The sequence below is a fragment of the Artemia sp. Qi Xiang Cuo genome, chromosome 11 (genome assembly GCF_049724085.1).
Source record: "Artemia sp. Qi Xiang Cuo chromosome 11, ASM4972408v1, whole genome shotgun sequence".
NCBI classification, from domain to species: domain Eukaryota; kingdom Metazoa; phylum Arthropoda; class Branchiopoda; order Anostraca; family Artemiidae; genus Artemia; species Artemia sp. Qi Xiang Cuo.
This window is the reverse complement of record NC_142804.1, coordinates 43,342,751-43,370,107: the sequence shown is the minus strand read 5'-3', so window position 1 is coordinate 43,370,107 and position 27,357 is coordinate 43,342,751. Positions and strand designations below refer to the sequence as shown.

Genomic DNA, 27,357 nt, shown 5'->3' with positions numbered 1-27,357 from the left:
AATTACTTCTGGAGTAATTTTTGAATGTTCTAGAAAGAAATTAACTAAACTGTACAAAGGAGGAATAATTGATTAATAAAAAACTCAATTTTCAATTTTAAACGAAACATGAGAACTAGATTGAACTGCAATGGGATGATTTCTAAGAAAGCATAAGCCTTTGGTTTAACCACAACAAGCTTGAATTAGGAAATTCATTAATTATAGATAAAAAAAAAATCTCAGAAGGCAGTCTTCTCCTAATTCTTTGGATTGCTGTAGACACGCTCTCCCGTACTTCTCATTACCGGAATAAACAGAATAGTAAAACATTCAGTGAGTATTCTCTATCTGTATCAAAACTATAGCTTTGCCTGCTTTAAGTCACTACACACGTGATTTAATTATGATAAGTACTTTCGAAACATAAAGTACTAAACTGTAAGTATTCTCACCCCCCCCCCCAACAAATTCGTTGCTAGTCCGAGATTTTTGATATTAGAGGTTTTATTTTGACCCTATTTGTGGTCATTAAATGGTCTCACTTCTTTGATGCCAAATCCCAACTTTTAACAAAAACCTCTTTAATTTATCAACAACCTCTTCTAATTTTCTCTTTTTGTCAACATTCAAGGAAACGTTTTTGGACAATCCTGAATTTCCACTAAGATTCTGTAGTTTTTTTTTGTAGCAGTTAAGGTTCTTTTATAGTATTTCCATTAGGCCTAGCTTTTCCTTCTGGAAAATTGACTGGTCATCTCAAAAAAAAAAAAAAAAAACCTAGAGATACCCATGACAAAAAAGGGGTTTTGTCGGGTTTTCCAGCTTTGAACTCTTCTCCGTAAACCAGATGTTATCGCCAACATAAAAGCACTATACAGACAAATGTAAGTCATTTCAAAAAGGGATAAAATAATGCATTCTTTTCACCAAAAAGAAGACAAGATGTTACTGATTACAACGAGCATAAATTCACTACTCTAAAATATCAAACTGAAAGTTTTGCTTTGCCTATTAATTACTCTTTAACTATATTGGAAGTATCGAACTATTTTATTTACGATGTAACTATTGTTATATTAATCTAGTAGCATAGGTTAACGATCGCAAAAATGTGGCACTTCTTTTTCTAAGATTTTTGAATGAGGAATTTCCAAACTAGGATTCTGAGCAAGAGTGCCTTTCCAACTGACTCAATCTTTTTATCAGGGTCCCTTAAATAATACCTGGCTCTAGGAACATGAAGTAGTAAGTATATGATAAGCTAAAAGAAAACCAAATTAAGTTTTAATGAAACAAGTTGTTCAATTTTTATTAAAATAAAGCAAAAACAAAATGTTTTTTTTCAAATGATTCTTTTTTTTCTTGTTTGTTGACTCAGGAAGCGGTTTCATGGTCGAGGAACAGAGGCAGTACAAGGAGCATAAGAGCTTGGATGGGCAGCAATTCGCTTATCGAAGGGGTGAGCAAAAAAATATCATTTATCACAAAAATATTAAGGGTTCTATTTCTTTTAAATTGTAAAAAGGGAGAGAAAGAAGCATAAACAACTTTACTGAGAATTTAATGAATTTAAGGTTGAGAACCCTTGATTTTCATTTAAATTTTACGATTAGAAGAAGCCTGTTCTGTTGCAACGACTTTTTATGTAAAAATGAACGCCATTACACAAAAAGACGGCAACAGTAGACAGGCTTCCACAGAGTTTGTTGCAAATTACTGCTCAGCTCTGATTCAAATTTCAACCTAGAAGAGAAAAAGGACGTCAATCGATTGAAGATAAAAGACATGTAAGGAAGTGATAAAAAAAGAAAAGAAAGAACAGTGCGAAAACTTAAAAGAAGACCAAATTTTTATTATGAATTATTATTTAAGACTGGTTACCTGTAATTAAACTATTTTTTTTTCACAAAAGAGTCTCAAACAAACATAAAGAATAGCCGCCATAATATAACTTGACATTTTAAAGATAACTGATTTTGTAGAAAAAATCACTAATCTTTGTTCCTATTCAGTTTTGGGATATGTTTAAAAGTTTAGAAAATTCTAAATGCGTTTAACTTCATTATTTATGATGCTTCTTAGAACCTTACATACGTTTGATTGACGGAATTGGGCTGTCCTGTATTTAATTAATTCAACAGAATATTATTAAGATAATATAATTTTACAAAAAAATTTCTTTCGTTTCGTATTTAAATTTTTTTATGATGCCAACACCTTTAGATTTTTTAGTCTGTCTCTAGCATTAGCTGAAATATAACTATAATCTAATAGAAACAAAGTTTTATCCTTTCCATATAGAACCAGGTTAAGCAAATCAATATATGTTGATCAAAACAGGGACATAATAAAATTAACAGTAGATAATAAAAGTAACAGCAGACATTAGAGAATTTTGCGTATATATCTCTGCATGAATATTTTGCAAAAATTTTGCATTTCTCCAGGCACAAAAACTTTAATTTTTACAATTCTCATCTGAACAGAATCCTCAACAGAAACAGATCAGTGTTTTTAGTCATTATTTACCTTTATAGCACTTTTATAGTACCTTTATGTACGAAATGGCTTATTTTTTAGTTATTGTATTCCTCAAACACACCTGACATTTAACATTTTGCTCATTTCTTTAATTAGCGTTACTTATGCGTAATTTTGAATCCCTAGGATAAATCCGCTTTTTTTCGTGTTAGTAATTAAAAAACTTTCAACAAAATTAGTCTTTCCAAGAAAAGTTAAGAACTCCATTAAACCAAAAATGAGCAAAAATAGAATCAAATAATCTACCACGCGTAAAACTACCACAAATCAGCATTGATAAATAAAGGAAACCCAAAACGAACAAAAATTACAATAAATAACCGAGTCAAGCTCAAAATGAGCAGTAATTAACATGAGTAGACCTCAAAACCCCTATGTCGTCCCTAGGCCAAAGCATAATTTGCACAATACTGAAAAAACACTAATGAAAGTTCATTGTCAGTTTAAAATACATATACTAATATTTGTTTCTTAAAATGTTAGTAGTATTTGATTTATTAAGGTTATAAAAGTGAAAACATCTAATTTTTTTTTTGTTCAGTTAAGTACAAATTATGTTTTTACCTTGGGAAGGCATAGAGGTTTTGAGCCTTAAACATGGCTCAAACAGGGGAATAGACACAAGTTCTAGTCTAAGACATAAGTTCTTAGACAAAAGACTTAATACTTCACATCTGTCTTAATCCCTACCGGCGGTGCTAATCTCCTTTTTTGGCCCTTCAGCCAAGAGGAACCAATGGGGGTTGGGGGATCAGCTATCCTGTGCTTCCACACACCCTGTTTATCTACCCCATTTTCTCCAGCTGTCTATTTAGAGCTGTGTTGACTCTGGATGAGCGTGCTAAGTCAGACCACTAACCCCCATTGCAAACAAAATAATCAGCGCCTCCAAGACTAAAACCCTTGCCCTTACGGACACATGATTTCAAGTCCTACCTTAATTAACGCAGTTTTATCTTTCGTGCATAACAATAATTACTTCAACATATTTATGAGGCACATTACTTAAAGATAAAAACTTCACTAAATCTATTCTATCTGGCGAGTCTAATATCTGGTGATATTCAAGGGCACCGGCAAAAAATGTTCCGGGGGGGGGGGCAGACGCCAAAATAACAGTGGTGGTTGGGTGACAGGGAATATATTTCAAGATTTTTTTTGTAGAAATAAGTTTATTTTTAAATACTTTTAGGAAAAAACTCAAATATAAAGAACAATTAAATTACATGCAAAATCAAACAAAACACAGTACATTTTAAACAACAAGAATTCCTGGCAAAGGGATAACTTTATTTAATCAATAATATATTTAATTATTATGCATTTAATGTTAAAATAAAATCAGATTCAAACCAAAATTATAGAATGGTTTATTGCCTACGCATATTATGACAGATGTAAACTTGTCTCTATGTAATTTCCTACTCCTTAAAATAGTTTACAGAAAGAGTAGATCAACTCAAAAATCACCTTGCCTGCATAGATACAACGTCTTGATTTTATACCGGCCATGTAAAATGTATCTCTTTCATAACAGGACAATTCTCCGCGTCGAACTTAAATCTCTTATATATTCAGACATTTTAAAAAAAGTTACAGAATAGCAAAAGAAAAACAAAATTTAAACGTACTATCCAGCTGTCAAATTGACCCTCTTTCTTTTTATTAGCATATTCAACTGAAAATAGGACAAGATTAAAAAAAAATCGTCAAAGGAGGATATAGTTTGTAAAAAAAATGGAAGTAAAAATTGACTTGGGCCAATATTCATTAAAACTAAAAATGGAATTATCTTGACAATTGCTAGACCGACAGTATTGGATTTTTTATGCAGATTCTAAATATATAAAATTATTTCAGTTTATTATTACCCGTCCAGAACTAAAAATATGAGAAAATTTGCCTGATTTTTGAAAAAAGGGGGAACACCCCCAGAAAAGTGAGCGATCTTATTGAAAATTCTTTTATTAGATGCATCATATCAGAGAAACCTGCCATAGAGGTTTCAAGCTACAATCTTCAAAATGTGGAGTTTCGCATTTTTCGATCATAGGCAGGGATGGCTTATTAAATGGAATAATTTCTACGTCATCTTGGTCATCAGTAGTTTGGTCTTCGCCTGCCACGAGGTCGATCATAGGCAGGGATGGCTTATTAAATGGAATAATTTTTACGTCATCTTGGTCATCAGTAGTTTGGTCTTCGCCTGCCACGAGGTCGATCATAGGCGGGGATGACTTATTAAATGGAATAATTTCTACGTCATCTTGGTCATCAGTAGTTTGGTCTTCGCCTGCCACGAGGTCGATCATAGGCGGGAGTGGTGACTTCAGGATGAAACACCCGTCGCGATAAGTTACCTCCTGAACGATAAAAATAATCTTAAAAAAAATCTTTAAAAACAATCTCTGTTTGTACCCTGTATTCACAGAATAAGGGATTTGAAGGATCTGCCCACCCCCCGAAACAAATTCCTGCGTACGTGCCTGATTCTGGCTTCCATCTAAATTAGATCGAGCTTCCCCGGATGTACTAGAATATGACACGTTTCTTCACCTGAAGAATCCCACTTTCTAATCGAATATATTACGAGTATATAAGTGAATACGGAGGTCAATAATTTTAATATTCTGTGTTTTGAGCAAACTGCTAAAATGAAAATAATTTGATCTTTACCAAGATCTTAGACGCAATAGATACCCCTGGGCAGGGGTGTTCTGAGGGGGGGCGCCGCCCCCCAACTTTTTTGAATTCGGTAAAAGTCTCACCGAAGGCATAAATTCTGGCAGAAATTTTGCAAAATCGGCCAAAATTTAGCAAAATTCATGATTTCTGCCGAAAATTCGGCATAGATTAGGTAAAATTTCGATTCGGTAAAATTAACCTTGTTTTGGTATTTAATTTATTCATTTTTTTAAAGAAAGTTTTTAAAATAGACCTGAAACTTAACTTGCATACGATTGTTCAGTAACTGACCATTCAGTGAATTCAATCTGCAGATTTTTGCTGATCAAAAACAAAAACAGTTTCCTGTTTTAAAATTTCTATATATTGGCCAATATCTTCTTTTCATTCTAATTTCAGTATATTGATAATCAGTTTACTTCGTTCTAACCTGCAATCCTAGGTCTACCTAATGTGAGTCATTTAACTGTTTTTCTGCGTCTTCACGACTATTACAATGTTTGTTTTTAGGAAGTCTACAGTCTAGGAAAAAATGGTACCAAAAAAAGGAAGTCTACAGAGATGATTTGAAAAATAGAAGAAAAGGAAAAATAAGGAAATAAAAAAGGAAAGATAAAAAGCTAAAATGATTCTTGTTAATTGTGGAATTTCCAAATACTGATATGTTAGAGGGAAAAAGCATTAAAGCATGCGACAGATACCCAGAATCCTAAGGCTTCAGAAACAGTCCCGGAGAGTTGAAAAAAATAAGCTATCACTAACTCACGCAAAACGAAACTTAAATGTGTAAAAACATTATTATTCTTCCCCAAGGTTTCTTTGAGATATCCAATTTATTTTAGCAGTCCAAGAAATGTAAGGGTTCAAATACCAGCTTGTCTTTAATAGATTAGAATTACAAAAGTGTAAAAAATTCAGGCAGTTAAGGAAAGTTAACAATTAGCGTTCGAATGCATAAAATTTCGACTAATTCTTTATTTTATCTTTTCTTTACTTTTAGATTGCCAAATTTCATTCAAAATTATTCAGTTATTCATCTTCTTGCATGGGTAGAATTACGGAAAATTTGCTCATTTTATAAGGCTAGAATTATTCCTTAATGACGTAAGAATGAATACAATTATGCATGTTAAATTCGGATTAGCTTACCTGGTTAACGTAGGCTTGAAAAAATCTGATCCTATTTTGTGATTTTTTGCTTAATCTTGAAAAAAGAGTGTACTCATCTAGAATAGAATGGAATAGAATTTTATTTTAAAAATTACTATCACAGAATGATCGTCGAATTTGAATTTTACGTCCAAAAAAAGCCCTATATATATATCTCAAAAGCACTATTCAGATATATATATATATATATATATATATATATATATATATTTTGACGTTCACGTCAAAAATGATTCATTGTAAAAAAAATACACTGAACAAAAATTTTACGCTTAGTTAAAAAGTCAAAATTAAAAACAAATAGAAAAAATAAAATTAATGAAAATACATAAAAAATATGATGGGTCAAAATTTAGAAATTTTTGTTGTAAACATTTACGAAACTAGGTATAAAACTTTTCGCTAACCGCTGATGGGCACAGCGTACCAGATGAAGTTTCTCAACAGGCACTGCAACCCTGCGCGGGAGTCGTTTTGTTGTGGATTGAGGGGGGAAAAGGGTTTTGTGGATTGGGTGGATCAGAGGTTTTTTTTTCAAAATCCATGCAGAGTTTCTCTCTTCTTTTTTTTCAGAGTTCGCATTTTAAACTTTGTCCTGCAGCTCTTCATACAACATTTCTACCTGCTTTGATACTATCATTAGAGCTCTTTCGATCCTGGCGCTTTGCTCAGTAGTCAGTCCAAAATGTCATACAGGAGCTGCATATTCCAGAATTGGGCGAATAAAGGATGTAAATATGCCGAGGTGAACTGGAGGGGCGCCATGTTTCGGCATAAGCTTGAGCATCTGCAGCCCAGCATTCCCCTTTTTTACTAGACTAGATGTGTTTGCTTCCCATTTTAAATCACTGGTCCAAGAGTTTAATCTTCCTTACTTTAAGAGAATCAGAGATAGTTGGTAGAAAATTTGGTTCAGAAGAATTTAACAATGAAATAGTTAAAATTGGAGACTTGCAATCATTTACTTTCATATTTGAACTAGAAGCTTTAGCCTTCACGTTATGAATTAAAATTTGAGCTATAATGCATTTATTTGCTTCACAAATTTCTCCAAGGGTAAGGTCGTCAACATATTTCCAGCGGCCTTTACAATCATTAGCAATATTATTGATCATAACTAGAAAAACAATAGGACCCAGAATGGTACCTTGAGGTCCACCACAAAAATGGCTCGGGTTCAGAGAAGGACTTCTTATATTTTAAAATTTGGAACCTATCTATTAAAAAACTCTGAATCATTTTCACAACAGGAACATTCACTCTAAAATCAATTAAAAACTTAGAAATTAAAATGTTAAGATCAATCAAACCGAAACCCTTTTTAAAATCAATTGTTATTAAGTTTAGCCATTTACCAAGTTCATCAACAAGCTTAAAACTAAAATGTAAAAAACCAACTCGATAATGGGATTTTGACCTTAGTTATTTAACCTTGGTATAATTATTTAACCTTTGAACTACTTTAAATAAAATGGCCGTCCCAAAATTTAAATTGGATGCATTTGGGGGAAAATAGGGTGGGGCTGAAGGCCTCTTATCACTTTTAACTCTGAAAAAGTGCCCTGGAAATTTAGATTTCCAATCGAATGAGCCCCCCCCCCCCAAAATTCATACAACATTTTTTCTATAAAAACCAAGCCATATAAAATTTCGATTCGGTAAAATTAACCTTGTTTTGGTATTTAATTTATTCATTTTTTTAAAGAGTTTTTAAAATAGACCAGAAACATAACTTGCAAGAGATTTAAGTTCGACGCGGAGAATTGTCCTGTTATGAAAGAGATACATTTTACATGGCCGGTATAAAATCAAGACGTTGTAACTATGCAGGCAGGGTGATTTTTGAGTTGATCTACTCTTTCTGTAAACTATTCTAAGGAGTAGGAAATTACAAAGAGACAAGTCTACATCTGTCATAATATGCGTAGACAATAAATCATTCTATAATTTTGGTTTGAATCTGATTTTCTTTTAAGATTAAATGCATAATAATTAAATATATTATTGATTAAATAAAGTTATCCCTTTGCCAGGAATCCTTGTTGTTTAAAATGTACTGTGTTTTGTTTGATTTTGCATGTAATTGAATTGTTCTTTATATTTGAGTTTTTTCCTAAAAGTATTTAAAAATAAACTTATTTCTACGAAAAAAATATCCTGAAATATATTCCCTGTCACCCAACCACCACTGCTATTTTGGCGTCTGCCCCCCCCCCTGGAACATTTTTTGCCGGTGCCCTTGAATATCAGCGGATATTAGACTCGCCAGATAGAATAGATTTAGTGAAGTTTTTATCTTTAAGTAGTGTGCCTCATAAATATGTTGAAGTAATTATTGTTATGCAGGAAAGATAAAACTGCGTTAATTAAGGTAGGACTTGGAATCATGTGTCCGTAAGGGCAAGGGTTTTAGTCTTGGAGGCGCTGATTATTTTGTTTGCAATGGGGGTTAGTGGTCTGACTGTGCACGCTCATCCAGAGTCAACACAGCTCTAAATAGACAGCTAGAGAAAATGGGGAAGATAAACAGGGTGTGTGGAAGCACAGGATAGCTGATCCCCCAACCTCCATTGGTTCCTCTTGGCTGAAGGGCCAAAAAAGGAGATTAGCACCGCCGGTAGGGATTAAGACAGATGTGAAGTATTAAGTCTTTTGTCTAAGAACTTATGTCTTAGACTAGAACTTTGGTTCCATTTTTTAACGGAACCATGACATAAACCCTGACCAAATATTTTTCACTACATTCGCAACGGAGCTAACGAAGTCTACGACTGGCTTAACGATCGCAACGACGGCATTGATAATGGATTTTCCTGCGCAAACAATAGTTTCTGCCACTGCATTCAATACTTCGCCAATCGTACCAACTTTTGAAATATGATCCATGGGTAGAGACACTACTGATGCTGCTATACCTGTAAAGTAAAGGTTTTGTTTAGTGTAGATCCTCTTATCAAACTCTTCATGAAAAAAAGGAATCCCCCTCTTCACGGGAGCCAGATATTTTTAATAAACGTATTAAAAATATCTGTGACATTTTTAGCGACATTAAAACTTAAAACGACCAGAAATTATTCTGTATATGAAAGGGGCTGTCCCCTCCTCAACGCCTCGCTCTTTATGCTAAAGTTTGACTTTCTCACAACTCTATTTTTTTATTAAACAATGAAAAAATTTAGCGTTAAGAGCGAGGCATTGAGGAGGGGACAATACCTTTCATATACAGAATAATTTCTGTTCGTTTTAAGTTTTAATGTCGCTCCTTACTTTCAGTTAAAAAAACTTGTTTTTTTCATTTAATTATTAGTAAAGACGGTGGGAGCAGTGAAGATGTGAAAAGTAGAATAGCCAAGGCTCCAGGTGTTTTTTCATAGTTGAAAAAAGTTTGGAAAAAAAGGAAGATAAGACTACAAACCAAGATTGGAATACGGTAATGACAGTGGTCAAATATGGTTCTGAAGCATGGGCGCTCTGAAAAGCAGATGAAGTTTTGCTAGATGTTTTCCAGAGAAATTGCTTAAGGATTGTTCTGGGTATCCGGCTGACTGACTGTATTTTAAACCGTAGGCTGTACGAAAAATGCAGTTCTATCCCGTGTATTAGGGCTATAATAAGACAATGACTACTTTAATTTGTTCTCTTAAACCTATAAAATAGTAGTTTCAATCAGTTGGCTTAAGCTGTAAAGAATGTTATTATTTTCGTTTTTTCGACTTTTTTTTAGAAAGAGATGGGCTTGTCTCAAATTATAGAATTAGATTATTAAAAGGTAGGTCATATAGGGCTTTTTTTATGTAGGTTGTCTTCTTGAATATAAAAGGAAGGTTTCTTGACCAAAGGGGGGCAAAATGATACCTAACCTCTATCTTAAAGTTCTGCACACTAGGGGGCACGAATAGATCAGCACCTATTTCTGCTTTATTATTTTTCGGTTCGGAGGCAATGAGCCATCAGGATCTTAGCCTCGTCTCATTTTTATGATTTCACATATATTCACAATAATAGTCACATTGTATATGTGATTATAGTCGGCTTTAAAACGGTGCTGACCAAGGAGAGAAGATTTTCACCCAAATATTTTCCACTTTAGTTGCTTTTGAGTATCCAAATTAAAAATCATGCTTGTGCAAATGCAGCATTGAATATAATAACGAAGTTGAAAGTCAAAACATCTTCAGTGGGCCTTTAAATAGGTCTCTACAAAAGAAAATTGTCTATTCTTCTTTAGGGAAGTTTTTTTTATTTAATTTATTTTAGCGCAAACGAAGCTGACACAAAACTCTTGATTCAATAATTGTAATGCATTTAATAATAATAATATGGCTTTGATTCTAAGTAAAATGTGGTTCACTTGTTTCCACGATGATATCACACACTTAATGTTCCCTTCCTTTTGTTTCAATTTATTTCCCTAAGAAAATTGTTTCAAACCGTGACAAAGAAAACAATTGAAAATGCGCAACAAAAAATAAACTTTGGGGTATATGTTTTTGACCATTTCCTGAAATCTGAGACTTAACTAAATAAGGAACGTGACTTGAAATGCAACCTGCTAATTTTCAGAGTATATAAAGGCAGAAATTGAGAATATGAGTACAGTTTGAAGGATACTCATGATGGGAAAGCACATAGTACTTTTTGTGCTTGTTATCACTTTGTGTAAGTTTTAAAACTTGCATTTATGTTGTAGTAGTCAGTTAGATATCAGAACTAGTACCTTTTGCTTTCATTTCAAGTTTTGCTTAACTGCTTGTTTTCTCACCAAGTTCATTTCGCATCTAATTCAAACAGTACTCATCTATAAGTGGTTTACGCCGGACTCTCAAACCACATTTATCAATTTGCTACCAACTAAATGAAACTAAAAGAAGCTACCAACTAAATGATGACATTTGGTAAAGATAAAATCTTCCGATTAAATAGAAGAGGATGCATTAGTTGGGTTCTAAAAACGGATACAGTAAAGCAGAAAAACGCAAATGCAACATCCGATAAAACTTAATTTTATAGGACCTATGTCAGATACTCTGTGAAATAGTAAAAATTCTACCAGGAACCTTCAGCTCTGCCCATGCTCTCATTTTGCCCATGAATAGATCACAGAAAAATTTTAAAATCAAGGAAACTTCATTAAAAATAATAGGAAGAAGTAATATACTTTTTACACACGTGAGCTATTTCCAGTATGAAATAGCTTCCTTAAAGAAAGGTTGAACTCTGAAACTACGTTGAATGCTTATTTTCTTAAAACTCACGCTCTTCTAATCATTTATTCTTCAAGAAGACAACCTAAGTTTTAATGTCGCTCCTTACTTTCAGTTAAAAAAACTTGGTTTTTTTATTTAATTTTTAAACGTTTTTGAATAAATGCAGGTTTTGATCTTGGCTCACCGTACATGAATAATTAAAACAAAATTTTTATATTAATTTACTTTTATTTAGTTAAATGGCTTTCTCGAAACTAATTTAATTTTATTTACGAACGTTTTTATTAGTAATAAATATACGTAACTTACGAATTAACTTACGTAAAAAACTTCTATATTAATATTTTTAATACGTTTATTAAAAATATCTGGCTCCCGTGAAGAGGGGGATTCCTTTTTTTCATGAAGAGTTTGATAAGAGGATCTGCACTAAACAAAACCTTTACTTTACAGGTATAGCAGCATCAGTAGCATCAGTAGCAGCATCTCTACCCATGGATCATATTTCAAAAGTTGGTACGATTGGCGAAGTATCCATTACCAATGCCGTCGTTGCGATCGTTAAGCCGGTCGTAGACTTCGTTAGCTCCGTTGCGAATGTATTGAAAAAAATTTGGTCAGGGTTTATGTCATGGTTCCGTTAAAAAATGGAACCATGGACCATTTGTGAATTTTATGAATTTAATGTGTGTGAATTTTTACTGTTTAATTTTAACATGTGTGAATTTTAATGAAATTAAAAAAAAATAATTATGTAATAACAATTTTAATAAATTCTGAAAAAATATTTGTATTTTCTTCTTGTTTTTCCAAAGATAGGTTTTTCTAATCGGTATTTTTTTTTATTCCAATATTCACGGCGCCAGGTACTTCAAAGTAGCTGATATCCCGCTATTCATTTACCTCTTTCAATGGCCTCGAGGTTTTATATGTCTATTGAACCTTCTTTTGAAGGTGTCAACAGAGGGATTTGCAGGGATAATATCCCCAGGAAGATCGTTCTAGATAGAAGAGCAACGCCGGATGAAGCTATTCCTCAAGTACTCGGTTTTCGGCGTATCCTCCCTTAGATACAGACTTTTGTAATTTTGTAGGTATAACAATCTAGTTATAACCAATACGGTGTTTGGTCATAAAATGCCTCATAGGTTAACATGGTATTCACGTGATGGTAAGACAGCAAACCTTATTATGTTATAGTTAACCGAAGACTGCCAGGTTCAATACAGGATACTAGGGTATATAGGAGTGCTGTTATTGATGTTAAAAGTGAAGATCACCATCTAGTAGCGTCAAGGGTTAATTGAAAGCTGAATTATCGGAAGGGTAACTACCTCTCAAGAAATTATGATGTTGGTAGACTCCAGGATGAGAATGTGAGAGAAAATTTCCTGGAACAGTTGAATACTAAACTTCAGAGTTTAAAATTTGATAATGTGGAAGATTGTTAGAATAATTTTAGAAAATGATTTGTGAAGTTACTGAAGGTGTCTTAGGGAGGAAAGCTAGGACTGCAGCTAAAAATATTATTGAAAAAGCCTTATGTTTAATAAAAAGGAGAAAGAACTTGTACAAGAATTATAATGATTAGAAGAGCGTGAGTTTTAAGAAAAAAAACATTCAACGTAGTTTCAGAGTTCAACCTTTCTTTAAGGAAGCTATTTCATACTGGAAATAGCTCACGTGTGTAAAAAGTATATTACTTCTTCCTATTATTTTTAATGAAGTTTCCTTGATTTTTAAATTTTTCTGTGATCTTTTCGTGGGCAAAATGAGAGCATGGGCATGTTCATCAATGAGCCAACAAAAATAGTATTAGCTAAAACGCTGCTAACTGAAGGTTCCTGGTAGAATTTTTACTATTTCACAGAGTATCTGACATAGGTCCTATAAAATTAAGTTTTATCGGATGCTGCATTTGCATTTTTCTGCTTTACTGTAACCGTTTTTAGTACCCTACTAATGTTTACTTTTCTGTTTAATTGGCAGATTTAATCTTTACCAGATTTCATCATTTACTTGGTAGCTTCTTTTAGTTTCATTTAGTTAGTAGCAAACTGATAAATGTGGTTTGAGAGTCCGGCGTAAACCACTTATAGATGAGCACTGTTTGAATTAGATGCAAAATGAACTTGGTGAGAAAACAAGCAGTTAAGCAAAACTTGAAATAAAACTTGTGTATTCCCCTGTTAGATTGTGTCTATTCCCCTGTTTGAGCCATGTTTAAGGCTCAAAACCTCTATGCCTTCCCAAGGCGAAAACTTAATTTGTACTTAACTGAACAAAAAAAAATTTAGATGTTTTCACTTTTATAACCTTAATAAATCAAATACTACTAACATTTTAAGAAACAAATATTAGTATATGTATTTTAAACTGACAATGCACTTTCATTTGTGTTTTTTTCAGTATTGTGCAAATTATGCTTAGGCCTAGGGATGACATAGGGGTTTTGAGGTCTACTCATGTTAATTACTGCTCATTTTGAGCTTGACTCGGTTATTTATTGTAATTTCTGTTCGTTTTGGGTTTCATTTATTTATCGATGCTGATTTGTGGTAGTTTTACGCGTGGTAGATTATTTGATTCTATTTTTGCTCATATTTGGTTTAATGGAGTTCTTAACTTTTCTTGGAAATACTAATTTTGTTGAAAGTTTTTTAATTACTAACACGAAAAAAAGCGACCACTCGCTTGTCATGTCTAAGTTCAAAACAAGATTTAAAACAGCATCAAAGTTATCTCAGAAAACCCTCAAGTTTCGACTAGATCTACTGAAAGACGAAAACACGTATGACCTATATCACCATTCTATCCGAAAAAATTTTGGAGCTCACGTCGAGATCTCCACCTATCCTGTCTAAGGAAGACATTGACAACCTGGTGACAAGCAGCACAAATATCATATGTGATGTCGCTCATTCCACACTGGGTACCAAAAAAAAAAAACATTCAGAAACCTTGGATAACAGACGAGATCATTTCACTCTGCAGCGAAAAGCGCCAACTCACGAACAAGCAAGATAAAGAAAGTAGGGACCGGTACCAGCAACTCAAACGAGCTGTTGAGAAATCCATCAGACGTTCTTTTATTAAAGAAACGTGTGATCAATGTGAATCGGCCTTCAAGAAAGGAGACCCCCACTACATGTATAGAAGAGTGCGGGAATTGGCCAAAAAGAAGGAAATCAAAGCGTTCAAACTTCTCGACGAACATGGAAACCAAATACAATCCACAGATGGAATCCGCTCACGATGGAAAAACCATTTTAAGAATAAACTGAAACTGGACATCCACCAAGACCCTACAATTCTCAATACTTTCCTCTACAGGTATAACCTCTACAGATCCAGTCCTCCCCCTCTTCACTCTGAAATAGAAGCAGCTATCAGAGACTTGAGAACAAACAAAGCTGCCGGTCCCCATGGAATCCAGCCCAAACTACTGAAAGTAAACTGCAAACCACTCCTTGACCTTTACCACAAAATTGCCACAGCTGCTTGGGAAAAATGTCACTTCCCCTCACCCTGGTGCAAAGCCACGATAATTCCCCTGCATAAGAAAGGCTCTAAAGCTGTCTGCGACAACTACCGCCCAATAAGTCTTACCAGCCACGCAGCAAAAACCCTCACCAGAGTCATGCTCGGGCGTATACAAGCCATTTCCTCACTGATCAATCCGGAATACCAAGCCGGCTTCCAACTTAATAGATCAACAATTGATCAGATATTCACTGTTCGGCAGATCATGGAAAAGTATAGCGATCTTGGCCGCAGCATCTACCACCTTTTCATAGACTTTAAACAAGCTTTTGATCGGATATGGAGAGAAGGTCTATGGCACATCCTTCTTCACTTTGGCATCCCATCCAACCTGATCTCACTGATCAAAGACATGTATAAGAAGTTCAGTAGCCGCGTCATGACTGGAGAGGGACTTACCGAGAGCTTCAAAACCTCTACCGGAGTACTTCAAGGTTGCCTAATATCACCGGAGCTGTTTAATCTCTTCCTAACTGCAGCCCTTTCACTCACAGATTAACGCGCCCGGCGCCCTTGTCAGAGGAGTGGTGATAGACAAACTGGCATATGCTGATGACATAGTCCTTTTAGCTAAAAAGTCAAAATTAAAAACAAATAGAAAAAATAAAATTAATGAAAATACATAAAAAATATGATGGGTCAAAATTTAGAAATTTTTGTTGTAAATATTTACGAAACTAGGTATAAAACTTTTCACTAACCGCTGATGGGCACTAGCAGTCGGCACCGTTTCTGTTTTTGGCCAAAACAGAAACGGTAAAAAACGGCAATTAAAAAACGGAACAGAAACCAAAACGGTGAAAAAAAAAAGGAAATCCGTTTCCGTTTTTCCGTTTTTTTACCGAAAAACAGAAACGACCTGTTTTTACTTTAAAAACGGCCGTTTTAACAGATATTTCTGTTTTTTTTCAGTTTTTTTAGATTTACGAGAGTAAAGTGAATATTTATTAATATAGAATAATAAAAAAGACCAAATATACAAAAAGACCAAATATATGAAAAGACCACATAGATTAGAATTTATTACTTAAAAACATTCAGAGTTCAAGTGACTTTGTAGTCTTTCATGAGCACTGCTTTCGCGTAAAGTACCCAGTAATCCTAAATGCACTCTCACTGGGTCCTGAAGTTGCAGGGACTGATAGATTAATGCATGAAATTTCACTTAACTCCGGGTAAGTGTAAAAGTAATCAGACCAAAATTCTAGTGGAACAGAATTATTTTGTCCTGATCTTCGTCTCTCGCTCAAAAACACAGGAACTCTCCTCACATGCCCTGATAATATTTGCTGCCACGCGGTCAATGCTCATAGTGTTGGCATTTTGCCTCGTAGACTTCATCCGTAACGCAGTCGTGTCAAGAAACTTAGAAAACAAGCTGTGTTCTTGATCAAGAGTCTCTGGTGACCCTTTTCGGTTAGTCCCTGCCTTAGTAGGAGCGACGTCAATAGGGAAAGATTTGGAGTTCAGTTGGATTGAATCGAGTTCTTCTGGGCTTCTCTGCTCGGAGATGAATTGCTGGAGAAGCGAGGAGATGGACTGACGAGCTGACTCTCTGTCTACACGCGTAATTTTTTCATAAATTGCAAGGTCCAAAAAGCCAGCTCTTGTGAAGAGCATCATATCAAACTTAGGACTGGCTGAAAATTATCTCCTGAGCTGAACAACTAGAAGTTCCTTCAGCCCATTGATTGACTCAGCCATAATACTAGTATCTGGAGTCTGACAAAACAACAGTAATCCCTTAATCATCAGCACGACTTTGCTTGCCAAAACATAATTGTATCCACTAGCTATCACTGTTGCCTGTTTGAACGGGCGAAGAACCTCAATGACAGCTTCCATGATGGACCACTCATTGCTGTGAAGTTCGAGCTCTCTAATCTTAGCGTCACGTAGGTTTTGGTTGAAGAAGTCGCGCAGTGGCTCTTTTCGGGCACAATACATTTCTATCATGGTAAGTGTGCTGTTCCATCGAACATTCATGTCTTTTGTGATGGATGGACTAAGATTATATGTCTTGCAGATAGCTTCATAAAGATCGTGGAATTTGGAAGATACTTTCAGGAATCTAACCAGCTTTCGTATTTTTACCAGTGCTGGTCCAAGCGTCAATACTTCACCAGAGACGCCTCTTTGTCTAGGTATTGAGCTCTCATTATCGCTGTCAAGGTCTGGATCATTTAATTCTGAGCTACTATCATCATCATTACTGCAGTCGGTATACCCAGTTTCTTTAATGTCATCATCTCCTACAGTCACGTCAGGAAAGTCATCTTGTTCAGCAGTATCAACGTTGTCATCAGATTCTGAACTGGATCCTGAATCATTTAGGTGGGGAACACTCGCTAAATCTGCCTGGTTTCTGCATTCCCAAAGCTTAAGGGCATTAGTCACCACATTATGCAGGTTGTGTGCAAAGCATCAGTTTCGCATAATTTCACCGTCTCTGAGAGCCTTTACTATATTAGCTCCCGAATCAGTAATTATAAAGTAGACTTTCCGTAGAATTCTGAACTTCTGGAGGCTACTACGGATTGCGCGAAGAATGTTGGCGCTAGTGTGAGCAACTTTTAGTCTCTTAAACTCAAGGATTCTATGCACCAAAGTTAGCTAGCCATCAGTGTTTTTCATCACGTAATCAGCTGTAATACCTAGAAAGCCAGACCTCGTTCTTGAAGACCAGCAGTCTTGGGTCAAATTCACTTTCCGGACTTTCTGGAGTTCAGCTTTGAGCTGCTTGACCTTCCTTTTCTTTGCTGTAACTACATGTCTTGCAACAGTACGAGCTGATGGGCCAGTAAGACCTCCTGTAGGTTTAGATATTAGAGCCTTTACTCCTGGTTTTTCAAATATTGAAATAGGAAGCTTGTCAATGCAAACCGTTTTTCTACACAACGTGTTCAGCTTCAGCTGCTGCTGCTTTGTTAACTTCAAAAAATTTTTTATATCCCTTTTCTTTCCAGTACCTTCAAATCGAGTTGGGTTAGTTTCACATGAGGTGCTCGGCATGCTGAGCTGAGACAAGGCTGTAGAATGTGACTTCTTTGGAACAGTACTTGGTTTAGGTTGCTCAGCAATTTTGTGTTTAGCCATAAGGTGATTTTTAAACGATGTTGCAGACAACTTTGTTGAATTCACATCTTTTTTGCAGTAACCCTTATTCCTATGCATGGGACCCTTATTCCTGGTGCCAAGTTGCTCCCAGAACTTTACCTTCCTTGGTGGCGGGACCTCGTCATGTTCTGAGTCAGAACTTGATGAAAAATTTCAGTCCAGATGTGATGCCATTTATGACAGCATATATATCGGTACAATAAAAGATTATAATTACTAAGTGATTGTAGCAGTGCAGTTCTAGTTACTCATTTTATTTAAAATAAGAGAATTAAATAAGAAAAATTCAAGGAAAAAAGACACTTCTCTGTAGGACAGAGCATAATTTTATTTCATAAAAAAGTATCTTTTTTCTGTATTTGTGAATACTCCTCATATGGTATATTAAGGGAAATAAAAGTCTAATATTAATAAGAGCAGGAAATGGTAAAGCGTAGGCCCAGGACTCTCTGATGTAGCTAGAAGATTTTATAATGCAGATAATAGATTGACTAATTAGACCATTGGAAATAAGCTGCTCCAAATATTTACTCAAGTATGTGACATTTGCTGGGTAAAGAATATCGAGGCTATTCACATTTCCTTCCTGGGTGCTGCAAGTGAACATGTCTAAAATCAACATGTCATTTGGAAATTTTATACCCTCATGCTGAAGGGTAGATCATCAACATCTTCAGCCTACTCCTTTGTTTAACAGTCCCTTGATTATAAATTTCAATCAACTAATTCAATTATGTTGATGTGGAAACCAGGGGTAAAGGTGCAGATTAGTTCCTCCTGATAAAACAACTTATTTCTTTCTGTATATTATTCAGTCAATTGGGCTGTAAAGTTGCACATATGCTGTCCAGTAGGAACAGGATAAAAACAAATCTCTTACTGTGGCTGGGTTCCAACCTTTTACTTTTCGTAAGCCTAGTAAGCCCTGCAGCACTAGCAGAGGCAAAATCAGCAAGATTTGTTGAGTAGCTCCTATATCTGACCATTGGATGTCAAACATTTTCTGTAGTTCCGCTTCTACTAGTGCTACAGGGCTTACTAGGGTAATGAAAATTAAATGGTTGGAACTCACCCTGTATATCCTGGTTCTGTTGGTAGGGCCTCTGTGCCCTACACTACAGGAGGAACTAATCTGGGTGAAGGTGCAGTTTAGCAACCCCTGATAAAACAACTTATTACTTACCGTATATTATTCACTCAATTGGGCTGTAAATTTGCACAGATAGGGTTCAGTAGAAGCTGGATGTAAACAAATCACTTTTTAGTGTATATCCTGGTTCTATTTACAGGGCCTCTGCACCCTACGCTACTGGGGTAGCTAATCTGCACCTTTACCCAACCAGGTAACCATCTACTTACCATGACTAACCAAAGTTGTAAATCCAAGTAGACTGCTTTAGATTAATTTTTATTATGGCGAATGTTTTCTTCAATAGCAAATCTTTTCTTCGGAAGACGTAAAGACAGCGCTTTTCGATGGATGACAAGTATCGCTAATCCAATAAAATTCGCTAGGCTGCGCTATGATGCTATTCGTAATCAAAACACGGAAAATGAAGAAAAACGGGTTTAAAAAAAACAGAAACGGCAAAACGGCCAGAAAAAAACGAAACAGGAACGGTACTAAAAAAACGGCTACCTTTTTTCTGTTTTTTCCGTTTTCCCAAAAAAAAAACACGGTATAACAGAAAACGGTAGAAAAAAACAGAAACAGAAACGGCGCCGTCCCCTAATGGGCACAGCGTACCAGATGAGGTTTCTCAACAGGCACTGCAACCCTGCGCGGGAGTCGTTTTATTGTGGAGTGAGGGGGGAAAAGGGTTTTGTGGATTGGGTGGATCAGAGGTTTTTTTTCCAAAATCCATGCAGAGTTTCTCTCTTCTTTTTTTCAGAGTTCGCATTTTAAACTTTGTCCTGCAGCTCTTCATACAACATTTCTACCTGCTTTGATACTATCATTAGAGCTCTTTTCTGAGCTTGTTCGATCCTGGCGCTTTGCTCAGTAGTCAGTCCAAAATGTCATACAGGAGCTGCATATTCCAGAATTGGGCGAATAAAGGATGTAAATATTCCGAGGTGATCTGGAGGGGCGCAATGTTTCGACATAAGCTTGAACATCTGCAGCCCAGCATTCTCCTTTTTTACTAGACTAGATGTGTTTGCTTCCCATTTTATATCACTGGTAGTAAATTTTTTTTGGAACAGCTTAGCGTATCAAGATACAACTTCTGGGGCATCTACCTGCTACTACTGCTGCTACTACTACTAATTCAACACTATTATTACTACTAAAGCTCCTACTACGACCTCTGCTACTATTAAACTAGCACTATTAAGGCTAAGCTAATCAAGTTAAAAATTTGACCAAATGGGTATTTGAGGTGGAACCTGAACTACATCAAAAGACACTATGTGCATGCAGATTTTCAAAATGACGTATCTCAAAAAGGGATTTGTGTATTAAGTTGGAGCTTTCAGAAAGTACTAAATCTTGCAAAAACAGAGGAGCAAAAACACTTGGTTCTTAAGCGTTTAAATCCGGTCCTGTGCACGCCACTGCTAATGCTATTAATATTTTAATTCCATTTACTATTACTGCTGCTAAGACAACTACTACTACTACTACTAGTTCTACTGCTACTTCTGTTGCAACCACTTGTAAGCTAAAAGTATTAAGATTAAAATTTAGGAACTACATGAACATATAGGTTATCAAAAGAAAATATTGGCAATGGGATAGCAACAGCTAATTGTATTAAGTTGAAACTTCTAGAACTTGATGAGAGGAATCTTCAGCTGACCAAAAGGCAATATGTTAAGACTACTGCTGCTGCTAGCACTAGTGCTATTACTAATAATTCTACTGAGTCACTATTCAGTCTCTGACCTGTTAAGACATATTTATTATTTTAAATGATTAAATCCCAGTTTTTGAAAAGGTTTGAATTAAAAGGATTATATTCGGACTTATTTAGAGACTAAACTTAATTTTATCCTAAACCCAAAGAATAACAAGGAGAGTATGCCCCGATTGTCGCTGCAGGGCAACGTTAAACTGTTTGATATGCAATGACTGTGGATCATATTTCCACAAACAATGTGCTGGAATTGAATGTTTCCAATGGACTAAAAGTTGGCTATGCCTAGATTGTTCTGTGAAAAAGGAGCGTTTAAACAAGGATAGTCCAAAAAAAGGTAATTACTTTTGCTAATACAGGGTCCAGTCGGTCGCAGCATTTGATAATTAATCGCCCATATTGTCGATTGGGCAATGACCTGGCAAACATAATGATTAACATTCGATCATCCCCTTTAGGTCAGAACCTTCAAAGTATTAATGATTATCTTAAAGTCAACAAGTCTAACGCCTCCTGCCAGACTGAAACTACTACTTGTGGCACTTGTTGTTCTAATCCTCTATCGGACTTATCACTCCTTTCCCTTATAGCAATGAGAGATAAATTAGAATTAATAAGCAAGGAAATATCTGCAATCATAGACCTTAGGTCCCGTCTAAATGAAATTCCAAAGTTATCTGATGTTAATAGAATCAAAATCAGAAAATTATCATTAATAAATCCCACCTGGATAAATATTCAATTGTTTCCTGTAACAAAGAGGTGATGAAACAAACTTTTATTTTTCAAAAGTTCAGTTACCTTGGGGATAACATAATTAAGAGTTCATCTGACCTGGAGAACATGAAGTTGAATACTAATAAATGTGAACTAAAGGTAAAGTCAAACAAGATAAGCGGTCATGAACTGACTACACATAAGGGTGTAAGCAAATTTGCCTGGAATGATATTTGCAAAAAAGGCAAAAAATGTAAATATCTGCATGTTTGCAAGAGTTTTAATGTTGGGGGTGAGTGTAAAGTCTCTGAATCCCAACTATTACACCAGAAAGTTTGTTTTAAGTTTGGAAGTGGTCGTTGTTTTGGTTGTGACCAGATTCATTTGAATCAAGGCTATGGCACATTCAAAAAACTTTTTAATAATACTAGAAAGAGTTATCATCAACTGTCAAACCCTCTCCTGTGTATTATCACTATGAATATTGAGCAGCCAGCAAACGAAGTTTGCCATACCAGCCCACTGTTCCCACCAGCCCTCAAAAGCAACATGAATCCGAATTATCAATGGCACCAAACAAACCCAGTCAGAAGACCTCCATGTTACGTTCCAGCTCCTTCCCATTTAAATTGCCAAATCAGTCCATCTCCTCAGTCCTGTTATTTACATCAAATGAACCCAAGAACTTACAACAAGTCTACAATAACAAATCATACAGATGACTTTTTAATATATCATTCTACTATAAAGCATTATGAATAAAGTCATACTGATGACTTTTAATGTATCCTGCTATTATAGAGCAAACATAAATAAAGCCATACAGATGGCTTTTTATACCTCATACTATTATAGAGCAAACATGAATGAAGTCCTAAATGTGAATTTTTATGCTTTTCTTTTATAAAGCAAACCTCCATTAAGGCATACAGATGACTTTTTCTACCTTCTGCTATTCGATAGAGAAAACAACAAAAAGTCATACAGATGGCTTTTTATAGCCTAGGCCTACAGGATTTCATATATAGAGCAGCCTAAATAAAGTCATATAGATGACTTTTTAATATATCATTCTACTATAAAGCATTATGAATAGTCATACACATGACTCTTTATGTCTCCTGCTATTATAGAGCAAACATAAATAAAGTCATACAGATGGCTTTTTATACCTCATACTATTATAGAGCAAACATGAATGAAGTCCTACATATGACTTTTTATGCCTTTCTCATATAGAGCAAACTTCAATAAAGTCATACAGATGACTTTTTACACCTCCTGCTAGTACATAGAGAAAACAACAAAAAGTCATACAGATGGCTTTTTATAGTATAGGCCTACATGATTTCATTTATAGAGTAGCCTAAATTATGTCATACAGATGACTTTTTAATATATCATTCTACTATAAAGCATTATGAATAAAGTCATACAGATGACTTTTCATGTCTGCTGCTATTATAGAGCAAACATAAATAAAGTCATACAGTTGACTTTATAATATATCATTCTACTATAAAGCATTATTAATAAAGTCATACAGATGACTTTTTATACCTCCTGCTATTATAGAACAAACATATATAAAGTCTTACAGATGACTTTTAATACCTCATATTAGTATAGAGCAAACATGAATAAATTCTTACAAACGACTTTTTGTTGTTTTCTCTATGTATTAGTGGGGTAATATAATTTCTTCTGTATGACATTTTAGTGGATCATATATTAAATAAGAAAACCAAAATGTCTTTTGTATAACTTTATTTGTACTTCTTAACAATAATTTGATGTTTAAAAAGTCATACAGAAGACTTTATATCATTCTCCATCATTTCTCTAGAAATAGAAATATATAATTACAAACATACAAGGTATAAAAAGTCATTTGTAAAGCATAGCATATATTAAATATGTAACCTAACCTAACCTAGGTACCTTTTTCTCCCCCTAAACCCCCAAAAACAAGTTTAAATATTGTCAACACATTGGAAACCATGCTAAGCATTAATTACTGCATAACAGTGTCTTGAATTAACCCATACAAAATGGGTTTTCTGTTGTATCTCCAGTTTGACACATATAAAAGACTGCATTTAACAAAAAAATGCCAAGTTATCTGTAGGACTTGTTCATATTTGCTGTATAAAAGTACAAGGTATAAAATCTCATCTGCATTCCTCTATTCATGTTTTCTCAATAATAGTGTAATATATAAAAAGTCATCTGTAGGACTTTATTCATGTTTTCTCAATAATAGAGAGATATATAAAAGTCATCTGTATGGCTTTATTTTTGCTGGCTCTATAATAGCATGAGGTATAAAAAGTCACATGTATGACTTTATTTTATGTTTGCTCTATAAAAGAATGAGGCATAAAGTCATCTGTATGACATTTTATCATTCTACATAATAGGAGAAAGCAAGATATTGTCTTCAGTTTGACTTTATACTACATTTGTTAACTCTATACAAGAGTTAATGACAATTTTCTATTGCTCAGATATATAGAAATTTTTAGCTATATTGTCATATTTAGGCCTAGGGGTCAAGTTCTACCAAATCATATTATTGAGTTTGGACAAAAGTGAATACACCATTCAATCCCTTTTTTTATGCTGATTACAAATAAAATAATCATTTCTATCAGAAATGAATTTCAGCCCCCCCCATATATACCAATTCAGGGTTAGGTTAGGTACATATAGGGGGGGGGGGAATAATCATTTCCAATAGAAATGATTATTATATTTGTTATCAGCATAAAAAAAGGCATTGAATGGTGTATTCACATTATTTCTAACTCAATAATATGATTTGGTAGAACTTTACCGGCCTAGGTAACCTAAAAAGAAATGAATACACAATAAATTTCATCTGTTAACCCTTGGTTCTCACTTATGCAGGAAAATAGCTGAAATATTCACACAGAAACAGTTTAATACAATAATTGAACTCCAATACTGGTATAATAGGTAAAATTCTACTTTAGCTACTTTTGACTATCTTGGAATGGGGTTAGGCTAGGAAAATGAAAGTTTCAGGGATGGGTCTACAGGCCAAAGTATGTCCCGGGATGGTATTTTGAAGTACCTACTTCCACTCCTCCTTCTAGAGGGTCCTGAAATTTACCTACATAACAGGTCTACCCATTGAAATTTTGACAAAACAACATTTTACCTTAATTTTCAGTTATCAGTTTCTTTTTCTCTGGTTTTAGCTCTGAAAATGCAATTTCAGTTATTTGAGCAGAATTTTCAGCCATATCAATGTTTTATTTCCAAAGTTTAGGAAATGTATTTGCACATCTTTAAAACCTTATAAATTGGGATTGAGTAAAGTTGTGAAGCTGAAAACAATTTTGTTATGCTTCATTTAAGCAGAAGATCTATTTTGCAAGGTTTCACTTCTATAACCCACAGATTTTTAAAGGTCATCAAAGGTCAGGACCCTTTTGAGGGGAAGGTGCCCAATGGATATTCTTAAAAAAATTACATTCTATAGAATGTAAAAATAATATCCAACTACACTTAGTATCAAGATAAAACATCATGCTAGACAGATAATAACATTTTTAAGACTCTTACACCTTTACCTACCTAGCTGAATATTTGACTGTCTATGCAATATACAGAATATCTACCTAGTTGGATATAATGTAGCTTAGTATTTCTGATATATATCCAACTAGGCAGATAAGAAGATTCTCTAAGCAGTTTGGGGTTAATATCCAACTAGGCAGATAATTCATTTCTCTTAGGCACAGCATGAACATCTAACTAGGTGGATAATACCAAGTCTTAAAACTCCTGATATAAATCCAACAAGGAGGATAAGTATGGTCCATTGGGCTATGCAGTTTTGGGGTAATATCCAACTAGCCAGATAAATTGTTTCTCTTAGGCACAGCAAGAATATCTAACTAGGTGGATAATGCTGATTCTTGGATCTTCTGATATATCATCCAAATTAGATGTTCATGATATGTCTAAGAGAAAAAATTGTCTGACTAGTTGGATATTATCACTAGTTTGTATGAAGAATTTACTTATCTGTCTAGTTAGATATATATCAGAAGCATTAAGTTAAAGTATTATCCACCTAGTTAGAGATATTAAGTTGGCTCTTCTGCTTTATTGTATTTGGCTAGCAAGATAAAACTATTTTTCTTTAAAATTTTAATTATTTTCCTAGTTGGATAATTTCTTATTTGCTTAAAAGGATTTTTCAGATAGCTAACTAGTTGGATAATTTTGGCAATAACTAAGTGTGGTTGGATATTATTTTTACATTCTATAGAATAGAAATTTTTAGATATTATCCATTGGGTATACTCCCCCCTCTAGAGGGAGGAGTGGAGGTAGGTACATCAAAATACCTTCCCCGGACATACTTTAGCCTGTAGACCCATCCCTGAAAGATTCATTTTCCTAACCTAACCCCTTTCTAAGATAGTCATAAGTAGCTAAAATAGAATTTTACCATATAATATTTCAACACCACAGGAGCAGACTAAATAGAATTCTAGAAGAAAAGAAAATATTTTGAAAGGCTAGCCTATTCTAACTACACCTTATAAATAATATAATTATTTTCAAATATGTTTATTTACCTGGACATTTCTTCCCAGACCAACCTACCATAGCTTTTTAAATTTCATAGCTTTTTAAATTCACTACATAAGACATGGGAACCAAATTGACCAGGTTTAAGCACAGTAAGGTGGGGGAAAATACATAGTGGAATTGCGGTCGAAATATATTAGCTAAAATAATTATATACACATGCAGGAAGAAATGTTTGCTTAGCCTACTTTCCTTCTTATTGGCCCCAATTATTATAGGCTTTGCCCATACCCAAAAAGCCTAATCTACTACCTATATACCCTTCATTTCCTTCCAAGAAAAGAATGCTAAACTCTCCCAAAATGAAAGAATGCATATTCAACTTACAAAAAAAGAGATTAGCCAGGATTATTATTTCTGCTTTAGCGCCCATGAAACCACTTCCTGAGTTGGTGCTGTCAACATTTAATTTATGGATCTATTATTTACTATCAGGGTTGCCAACTGGACATATTTTATGTCCAAAGGACATATTCCTGTGTGCTAGGACACAATGACATAATAGGGCAAAAAAGGGACATATTTAGACATTTAGGACATAAAAGGGACATATTTTGCAAATCTATCACATAAAATAGAACATTTCCCCGCTGGATACATATTTTTGTGAAAAAAAAATTTGTTTTTCACCAAATCAGCATTAAAACTACTTGTCTAGCACTAAATTCCTCAACTATTTATTTTCTACTAATTTTGGATAGACGTTATTTTTTTTTTTACAAACGTTATTATTTTTTGGAGTTGCTTGCTCTTTCCTGCAGACATCTATTTGCAAATACTCTTGAAATTCTTTACAGGTCTCTATTCTTTTGTCTATAAACAATTTTAATTTCTCCTTGCTTTTACACTACAGTCAAGATAATAGGCAAGCAGGCCCTTTTTAGTTCACAATTGCCTCCTGCTTTCAA

The 27,357-nt window shown here is 34.6% G+C and overlaps 1 protein-coding gene across 1 annotated transcript; it reads right to left on the bottom strand.

Moving 5' to 3' along the window:
- Window positions 1-1,275: 1,275 nt before the first annotated feature.
- LOC148947004 (uncharacterized) lies at window positions 1,276-26,857 on the bottom strand. The gene is made up of 3 exons (XM_089096809.1): window positions 26,777-26,857; window positions 9,104-9,293; window positions 1,276-1,725 (listed from the first exon to the last, which is right to left on the bottom strand). The coding sequence occupies exons 1-3, from the start codon at window positions 26,820-26,822 to the stop codon at window positions 1,644-1,646; spliced, it is 318 nt and encodes a 105-aa protein (XP_088952935.1). The 5' UTR covers window positions 26,823-26,857; the 3' UTR covers window positions 1,276-1,643.
- Window positions 26,858-27,357: the final 500 nt, after the last annotated feature.

Bases quoted from the DNA above. Each gene is read 5' to 3' on its own strand.
- LOC148947004 (XM_089096809.1), bottom strand. From the start codon at position 26,822: ATGGGCGCTAAAGCAGAAATAATAATCCTGGCTAATCTCTTTTTTT. The intron at 9,294-26,776 runs GTAAGTTGAATA...TTTACTTTACAG, and splicing joins CCTGGCTAATCTCTTTTTTT to GTATAGCAGCATCAGTAGTG. The intron at 1,726-9,103 runs GTCAGGGTTTAT...TTTCTCTTCTAG, and splicing joins AATGTAGTGAAAAATATTTG to GTTGAAATTTGAATCAGAGC.